The sequence below is a fragment of the Mustela nigripes genome, chromosome 2 (genome assembly GCF_022355385.1).
Source record: "Mustela nigripes isolate SB6536 chromosome 2, MUSNIG.SB6536, whole genome shotgun sequence".
In the NCBI taxonomy this organism is placed as follows: domain Eukaryota; kingdom Metazoa; phylum Chordata; class Mammalia; order Carnivora; family Mustelidae; genus Mustela; species Mustela nigripes.
The window spans coordinates 154,058,616-154,068,454 of NC_081558.1; the positions used below are offsets into that span (position 1 = coordinate 154,058,616).

General features: G+C 47.6%; 1 protein-coding gene across 1 annotated transcript in view; it reads right to left on the reverse strand.

The window, feature by feature from the left end:
* ARHGAP31 (Rho GTPase activating protein 31) overlaps positions 1–9,537 on the reverse strand; it is a 112,873-nt gene extending 103,336 nt beyond the window's left edge. The window contains exon 1 of the mRNA XM_059391899.1: positions 9,427–9,537. Within this exon, the coding sequence (XP_059247882.1) occupies positions 9,427–9,526 (100 nt within the window). The 5' untranslated portion in view covers positions 9,527–9,537. The remainder of the gene's footprint in view (positions 1–9,426) is intronic.
* Positions 9,538–9,839: the final 302 nt, after the last annotated feature.

Below are 9,839 nucleotides of genomic sequence, written 5' to 3' on the forward strand. Positions count from 1 at the left end.
CCCATTCAGAGCCCTGCATCTAGCTTTGCTTTTCCATAAAGCAAAATGGCTCCTCCCCCATTAACATCAGGCCCATGTTCTAGCTATTAGCCAAACAAAAGATTTTCCAAATATGGACCCAAAAAAGCATGTGCACTTTGAAGGCCACAATAAGCTTAAATAGCTAAAACATATTAAAAAAAAAAGAAAGCCAACAATTGACGCCAAAAGCGTGAGTCCTTAAGGAACAGAACAGCAAGACAAAAGCCAGAAAGAGGAACAAAAATATGCATTCTAGGGGAGGGGCAAGCAGGGAGGTGTAGATTTATATGGAAGAGCTGACATCATTGTTTCCCAATAATGCTCTGCATGCAGGAAACAGATGGGAAAGAAGTGGTGGAAGGGACTACTTATGGTAACAGCGCATGCTCTCTGTTTAGAAACCTGCCATTTGGAACCTAAATGTTTTACTTTGAAAAACTGGGGATGAGAGCTCCATTGCCAAAAGTTTTATTAAAAGTCTAGCTAAATCCTGCTGAACTTATCACCTTGGCAATGCATGGTAAAATGGAGCTCTGCATCTCAGAGCCTGATTTACTGCCAGCTGACCTGTTTGGGTCCAGGGGACACAAAGCTGTGGAATGGGAATTTAATATTGGACAGACAGGCTTTGGGTCCTGGTTCCTCTACCTCCTGGCTGGGTGATGTTAGTTAGGCAAGTTACTTAACCTGAGTTGGTCTTCATATAAAGAATGGGGTTGCCCACCAATGCCATACTGGTAGATTAAATCAAGACACATAATTAGGAGGGTCACTTAACATCATTAAAAAGTTTTTTCTCTTTTACCAGTCTCCCTCGTTGTCCTGCCCTTAGGCAGGGCACCAACAGCAGCTAACCCAGTCACCACTCTTGGTACCATCAGCTACTCTGTCTTCTCCTGAGGATAGTTTCACTCTCCTGCCACTGAAGACAGCCCCCACCCTCAAGCCAGGTCACAAGAAGTCCCTCTCAACTCCTTTTCCCAGAATTTCAGCGTCTCTCCCTCAGGGTGCAAGTAGGCATGATCAATTACAAGTATCAGGCAAAACCATGTTGTTTCCTGTCTGTAGACACCAAGCATCCCATCTCCCCCCATCTCTGCCATTCCTCATGGTGAGATGATATTTATCATGGAGTCCTTGCTACTCCATGATAAATTTCATTCTTGGTACTTCTCTTACCTATCCTCCCCTCCCATGACCTCACCGGACTGAGAGCAACTTGAGAGCATCTTTGTAAATCCGAGAGTGTCTTGCACATTAGTTAAATACTTGTTGCGTTGAAATGGAAAAAAAAAAAAAAAAAAAACCCCACACAAGATGGTTTCTGAATAAAAACATGAAAAGATCCAGGGAAAGAAATATGCATAATTGCACAAATTAGCTCAATTGCCTGTCACGAAAGCTATAGATTTATTTATAGTTTGCCAGAATCCTATTTTATATGCCAAATTATTTTCTGGTGTCTTTAACAGTAAGAGCTGGGATATGTTACTTTGGGAGAGGGGGTGACATTCATCCCTCTCTCTCTGGGGGAGGTGGGGATGGGGTCCCCAAAGGCATTCTGGGGCAGCATCAGGCTATGGGCGGGGTCCTAGGGCCTGGTATGCATCAGCCAAGCTTGAACTAGAACAAAGAGTGCCTGAGACTCCATCCCAGAAACTCAGTTGGTTCTGGGGCCCCGCCAAGAATGTGGTTCATATCAAGGAGTGACTGGTGAGGCACTAGGAAAAGGCAGTGTTTCTGGGGCGTCCTGTGCAAAGTCTGGGTCAGTTTCTATCTTGGAGTAGCTAGGAGCCCCCAAAGGGAACCTTAAACAATCTTGGATTCCTGACACTGCAGCAGCCCATCAGAGTGTCTCTGGTCCTGAGCTTCCTAGAAGGGCTCGAACACTGACTTCCTTAGGAGGAAATAGGGTCAATCAACCAAGTACTGTGTGCTGGCCATGGGGCTCACCCCGAGAGGCACTTTGCACGACCAAATGTGCCTGAGCTGCTGACTGCCAGCCGCCTTCAGCAGAGCTCACCACCGACATGCCAGTTAGAAAATAGGATAGTAAGGGAAATGAAGATCAAACTGGGTGTCTGGGACTCTAATGCAATGGGCATTCCTGAGAAGAAAGAGGATTGTGGCTGCTGTGGGCAGGGAGGGGCCTGGGAGGAAAAGGTGGGGTCTGGTTGGTCTTGAAAGCTGGCAGGTTTAGAATAGACTTGTGTGAAAAGCGCCTCGCACAGGGGAAAGTGCCATGCAAATGTCCTTTGTTATTATCATTAATGATCTAATGGCTGGGGGAAGAACAAAGCAAAGGGAGAAAAGGCTATTTTTTTTTTTTTTTGCAGGGTTATGGGTTTGTGTTGTTTTGTTTTGTTTTATTTTGTTTTATTTTTACAAAACTAATGTAAATGCCAAATTGTAAACTGTGCTACTCTGGGAGATTGTGTTTGTGCTCAGGACCGTGGCCTTGGGAGTCAGGTAGATCTGGATTTAAATCCTGCCGTTCCCATCTCCAAAATCTTTGTAATGTATTTAACCTCTTTCATCAAGTTTCCTCCTCTATAGAGTGGGGATAAAAAATGCCTGATTCTTACAGATGTCAAAAATATGACTTTGTATGGATAAAGGGACTGGCACATAGTAAGCAATCCATGCAGACATTAACTCTAACTACTAATAAAAACAACAAGCAAGTCTGACCTGGGGCTCAGCCTTCATTTCTGGGTCCCTTCTTTTTCCAAGACCACCTACTTTTCCTCCTTCCTCCTTCAGCTACCAGCAGCATCATGCTCTCATCTTTCTCCATTAGAAGTTGCTCTTAGAAAAAAATCTAATACCAGTATCTGCTCTTCTCTGAATCACAGTCGCATCTTTCCTCTGCATGCTCTTTATTCTAAACCTTACCTAAAACTGCATCCTGGAGGGGAGGGTTACAGGGACAGGCTCCAGACTCCTGGCCCCACGGAAATAAGGACCTGAGGCCAGCCCTGCCAGGGAGGAGCATTAAGACCACTTAAACTCAAGAGCTGCCTTTGTACAGGGGCACAGAGAGAGCTCAGAAAATTGGGTGGGACATGCACACATAAGCAAAAAGAAAAGTCATCTGAAGGGTGGGAGTAAGTGGGAAAAAGCTACATTGGCTTAAATTCAAGACAAGTTATGAGTGAAAAACAAAACAATAAGAAAACAAGTAGCTCCACGTTCCTGGTCCTCCAGACCTGTGTGAAGGCACCACAGAGGGGACAGTGGAATTCTGAAACCCAGAGGCCAGTGGGGGTGTATAGCTCACCCTGATCAGTCTGTTCTGGAGGAAATGAGCACCAGGTCACCCCAATTAGAAGGGTCTGTCGCTTCTGTCAAATATATTTAGCTACAATATCTAATGGAAAAAGAGTGGGGGGGCACATTTCTTATCCTCAGACTAAGTCCTGGGTCTTTCAGCCCACCTGCTTCTCCCACACACAACCAGCCACGCTGCCACAAAATCCCAGGAAACTCTCCAGTGAGGTGATACCCAGGAACAAACAGTCCCCAGCAAGGGTTTCAGGACAGCCTAGGTCAATCAGCTTCTGGAATTCAGACTGCGTTCTCCCCTCCTCCCCACTCCCACAGAAAAGTTTTCCAGTTAGCCTACAGATGCCTGAGGGAGTGGGGGTGGGGTGGGGTAAAAAGGATGCAGCAAAATCTACAGCTCCAATGGAACAGGGAGCTTATTCCCCACTTACAGCATTGGCTATGGAAAAGGGTGCTCCCGCTTTCATCACGTTCCCCTCTGCCCCAGCACAAGGCGAGGCCTCCAGCTCCCCGCTACCCCATAGCAGATGGTTCACTTGGCTCCAGGGAATGGCGGGTGAGAGAGAGTGGGCTTCCTCAGCAGGGCCAACGCCGGAGCCTCCTGAGGCTGGAAGGCATCTGAGTGGCCGCCTGTGGGGGTGGGTAAGGGAAGTGGAAGGGTGAGGCCGTGCCTGTGGTCAAGGGGCTGTTGGCACAGGTCTGGAGAGTGGCAGGAGGGAGGGCTGTGGGTAAGTGGAAGTAGCTGTTTCTATTCTCTATGAGGGTTGTTTGCCATGTCCAGACGATGCAGAGTAAGTGACCGTCAGACTTTGTGTTTTCAGTTTGCTTCTGGCTTAAGGCCTTAATTCTCCTGCTTGGGTTCTTCCTGTTCAATTCTGGGACCCAGATATGGGGATGTCCCTCGAAACTCAAGCCTGTGAGGTTGTTGTTCTGTCCCCACAAGCTCAACCTCCAGGACCTGATTTCTCTTTCAGTTCCCTTTCGTTACAGGAGCGGCGGGGCACCTTTCTCAGAGCTTTCTGAGGGGCCTTTGGACTCAGGTTGACATGTTGCTCTTCCACACTATGCCCCAAGGGTCTACTCTCCCATGGCTCTGGGAAATCCCTGCAGGAAATGGCCTCTTCATTCAATAGGGCAATCAGTCTGCCTCCAGTCTCCCTTTGTGACTGACAACCCAACTGACCCTATCATTTACATCTCATTGGAGCCCTTGCTCATTCAGTCACGGATGGCAGGTGATTATACTAGGGCAAGTCCAGGATTTTATGACAATAATAGCTATATTCATAGCTTTCCATATGCATGTCCTCTGCCAAGTGCTCTGCCTGTATGAACTCGGTTATCCTCATATCAGTCCTCTTATCACCATTTCACAAATGAGGAAACTGAGGCCCAGGGGGGTAAGTAACTTATACCAGGCAAAGTTGGAATTCAATGCCGGACAGTAAGCTTCCAGAACTCCTAATGGGAGTACCCTGCAGAGGCACCCGACGTGGGAGGTCAGGGAAGGTTTCCAGAAGGAGCTGAGACCTAAAGAACGAAGAATGAGGTAGGAAGGGTTTGACAAGGATGTGCCCGCTGAGATGCTGGGGAAGAAAGGCCTAAGCCAAAGAGCGTACCTTTTGTGGTTCTCCAGGCAGTATTAAATCCTGCCTTGAACAGAAAGACTTTGTTCCCATTTATGTTTGGGTATCTTATCTATTTGATCGTAGATAGTAGCTTTCACAGCTCCTCCTTTAGTTATGACAGGTAATCTCAGAGCTTCATTGAGTTACTGGTTTCTGAAAGTTTGTTCACATCCCCTAGACTGTATATTTCTCGAGTCTGGGGTGCATGTTTCTCTCCCATAGTACCTCCCCTATGCCTCATTTGTTAAATATACCAATAAACAGAGAGAATTATTTAGCCTCAGAAATTTTATATATATATATATATATATATTTTTTTTTTTCTTCCTTTTCAATCTGATAAAAACTAGAAAAAAAAGCCTCAGTCATAAAAAGGCTCACAATTCTTATCAAACATTCAGAGGATACATTCTGAATAGTTAAGATTCTTTATCCAGGAAGAAAATGGCCCATAAAACCCTACACTGCCAGCAGTGGTTCCCAACTCTGCCTGCGCAATGGAATCATCTAGGAAGCTTTTAAAACATACTCATGCCTGTCTGGACAACAAGACATTCTGATTTAATTCTTCTGAGATGGGACTTGGGCAAACCCTCACATTGCCTTTTTTTTTTTTTTTTTTTTTTTTAGCTCCTCAGGTGCTTCGAATGTGCCACCATCATGGCAAACCACTGGGTCAGACAATATCATCTTTTCCCAGAGATCAAATAAAATGACAGAGTTGCTCAGAAGGGTGAGAATGTCCTCAGCCATGGGGTACCTGGGTGGCTCAGTGGGTTAAAGCCTCTGCCTTCGGCTCAGGTCATGATCCCAGGGTCTTGGGATCGAGCCCCACATCGGGCTCTCTGCTCAATGGGGAGCCTGTTTTTCCCCCTTTCTCTCTGCCTCCCTCTCTGTCTACTTGTGAGCTCTCTCTGTCAAATAAATAAATAAAATCTTAAAAAAAAAAAAAAAAAAAGAACGACCTTCACCCTTCACAGAGGAGACAGTTGACGCAAATGGAGGCAGAAGACAGCTTTTCCAGTAACGTGCTCTCACTGGTCCCTGGTCTCCCGGCCTCAGAATTTCCAAGCCATGTGGGAAGAGCCCAGGTGCTGGGCTGAGGATGGAGAAGGTAAGGAATGCTGGTGGACGTGCTCCGGCCTCACAGGGCCTCACCAGCAGCCTTCCAACTGCAGGTGACAAAATGATGGGGTTTTTCATTACATTGTTGCAAGCAAAAGGCCTTCACGTTCACCGGTCAAAAAAGAAGATCCCCCCAAACTGTACTATTTTCAGCATACCAGTGAGGGAGGGATGCTCTTCTGCCTCTAATCCGGCCAGGAAGATAATGCTATCTGGTTCCCAGGGGAGAGCTGAGGGTTGGCATGGCAGTCATTGTGCTGGCCAAGTTGGCCACCAGCAACTTTGAGCCATGCTTGAGTGTTCTCACCAGGCAGCAGGAGAGTGGTCAAAGAAGCAGGGGGAAACTGACCTTTCACATCAGGCCTGTGTGCAGCTGGCACGATCAACAGCAGGGTCTGAACTTGGCATCAGTGTGAATGCCCAGAGAAAACGCATACACAATGTATGTGTGTGTGTGTGTGTGTGTGTGTGTGTGTTTCTATAAGGAAGGGCTTCTGGTTTTCATCAGCTTCCTAAAGATTAAAGCTAAAGCTTGGCCCTTGGAAGCTTCTGCTCTGAGCTGGACACCTATTCGTCACCCACACACCCTCCGCTAGCAGATTTATCTGGCTGAAGGTAGCAGGGCTGGCCAGAGCAAATGACTGAAGTGGATGGCATTCATCTTTTATGCTCGGCCTCAGGGTGTAGCTTCCCCATTTGCAGATGGCCTGAATACAGCGAATTGTCACCAGCTTTGTCTTCTATCCCAGCTTCCCTCCCTGGCCCAGCATAAGTACTCTCTTGGCTTTCCTACATCTCTGTCCTTCCCTTCTGCCCTTGCGCTTCCAAACCTGGATCCATTTCTCTCTGTCTCTATGCAGGATCATTCCATTACCCTTGACTCCACACTTCAATACTCATGTCCGTCTTGTGAGGCCCTCCCCAGCCTTCTGGTTTCTTTACCATGCTGACTTGTCACCCTCAGGATTCTGGATTGAACTTCCAGGGTGGTGGGCAGAGGGGCAGTGCCCAGGTCAGCTTTTCCTCCCTGGAAGCAGAGGCCAGACCTTGTCTACTAACCAATACATGCTTCAGAAAGTCTGTGAGGAAAACACACTGTCTGAGAAAAAACCACTAGCGTTTTGCCTACTGATGCTATACTGCAGGAAAAATAAGAGGCAACCACATAATGAGTTTTAAATGTGGCAAAAAAAAAATCCTAATCACTCTCATTTATATAAGCTGTTTATTATGCACACCTAATTCTCATGTGGCACAAGAATGGTGTCTAGATCATTAAGTGGGTCAGTTTCCTTTTGTTTCAAAGCTAAACTGTATTCAGGTACGCCAGACTTGAAAGTTTGCTGATCCTGTGACAGGGCTGTCTGCTTTCAATTTAGGAAAAAAAAAATCATTAGAGGAAAACGTTGGCCTAGATGAGAAAGCTAGGGAAGAAAGAGGAGCCTGGTAGGCCAGGTCCCTCGGCAACCTCCGTGATTTACTGTATGACCTTAGGCAGGTCAAGTTACCTGTCTGGGCTTCCTTGCCTCTCCTGCCCCCCACTTCACCACGGCTGGGAATACTGGGTACTGGTTTTCAATTATTTTTCTTTAAGCAGTAGCCCCTTTCCTTTTTTTTTTTTTTCCTTCCCCAAATGAAACCTGTATGGAAGCCCAAAATATAAAGCAGGTGAAACAAGAGATGCCAAAGGCTGCTTTTGAGGTGTCTTCACAGAATGCTGGGATTCCTGGCTCATCTTACGATTTATGACATTGTAAGAATGGGGCGGGACCAGCAAGCATCCCCATGCAACTCTCATGCTTGAAGGGGGGCCCAAAATAACACCCACATGGTGGGCAGGGGCATCACAGGAGCATTTGTAGTGAGCCTGGACTTAAACTTGAAGTTCCTCAAGAAAACAGGTGGAGGGAAACATTTCCTTCTGAACTTCTGAGGGTAGTGGTTAAGATGCACCCTTGGAGTTCTATCACATTCAGAAAAGTTTAGTCCAATTTTATTTCAAATTGCCCTCTCCCGGATTATTGGAGAGGATGAAATGAGTTGACTTATTCTTGGTTTTAAAAGAGGCAGTTCTGAAACCTGTGGTCCCCCGAGCTCTGAGATACTAAGCCATTTGTCCTAATGGAACAGCACACACTGGAGTCTAGAATGCCACAGGAATATCACACCACTGCAAATTACTAGGTGGTACTGAGTCTTAAAAAAAAAAAACAAAAAAACGGAACTGAAACAAAATCTTTGCCCTGTTTTTGAGATGCACACTTGATACGAGCTAATCAAATCGTTTTTGAGATGATTTTCCTGGAGGCAGAATTATTCTGCACAGTTAAACAGCCCTCCAGTTTCCTTCTTTGTTATAGCTCTCTCTGTGTAAATACAAGGCCTATATAGTGAACTGTTTTCTCTCTCACTTAAGTTTCTGAAGACAAGGCCTTTTTGTCACGGTATGCACAAGACCAGTCAACCTTACAAAAAGAGTCATTTTCTGCTCAATTTCCTCAACTTTCCTATGATTAAAAACTTCTAACCCCAAATGCTGTTATTGTACTCTAGATTGTTTTCTTTCCCTCTGCCCCAACAAATGTTTAAATTGTCTCTACTCTGCAGGATTCCCCCCACCTTTTTTTTTTTTTTTTTTTTTAACGCAGTCTGACCTTGAAAACGGAGAAGCTGGCTCTCCTTTTCTTTTATATGCTCTAAACTATTTTAAAATCCGGGCCCTCTGACCTTTTTACAACACTCTTCTTGTCTGACACACCAAATGCTAATCTGAAAGCCAAGAGGAGGTAAAGGGTCTGGGGGGTTGGGAAGGGGAGGGAGGGAGGTACTATATATCTGGCATCCGTTCAGAAATTCAGAAAATGTTTGTGCAACCACTCCCCTAGCCAGGATCCACCGCACCCCCTGCCTTCCAGCACATTAATAAAAAAAGATGCGAGCAGATGAAATTGGAGAGCCCGAGAAGGACACCCAAGGCGGTCGTAATTATGTACCCGGAGAAACTCAGTGATCACCATCCCAGAAGTCCGGCCCGCATCCCTCCCCTCCGACATCCACACGTCGCGATCAGGACCCCTGGAGCTCCCACCCCCCAGCCCGCAGAGATAGCGGGTTAAACGTGAAGCAGCACCGCCCATTAACGGCTGGTGTGCGACCAGCGGAAGGACCGCCACAACTTCTGCACGTCGGGGCGGCAGCGCCGTGCACCTTCGGAATCATACGTGTCTTTCAAAAGAAAAAAAAAGTTCACTGCGCCCACAGGCCTGGACTACATTAACTCGTGAACCGAATCTAACACACCCCAGCAGAGTCCATCTCGCCCTCAAACAAAAAGAAAAGGTGGGGGTGGGGGGCGAAGGCACTTTACCATCCTGTCCGGAGCTTTCCAGATACTCGGTCAGGTCACAGCCGAAGGCACTGGCGGCTCCCTTTCGTTTCAGCTTCTGCTTGGCACCCTTGTTCTTCATGAGTTAGTCCCAAAGAGGTTGCCCCTCCGTCTCCCCCTGCCCTGTGCGTGGCACCGCGCCTAGGCCGGTCTCCCGGGTCAGATCACGGGCTGCGGCGCGGCACTGAGGGGCCGCATGGGCGCGCGGACGAAGAGCGGCCCGGGGCAGCGCGCATGGAGCCCGCGGGGCGCTGAGCCCGGCGCGGCCGCGGAGCCTGGAGTCCACGGCGCGCTCCTCCGGGGCCGCGGGGCGGGAGGCCGGGCGGAGCTGGCGGCCGCGGGCCGGCCGGCGGGAGTGTCACTTCCTCACTCGGAGTCCCGGGGACTTCCACGGG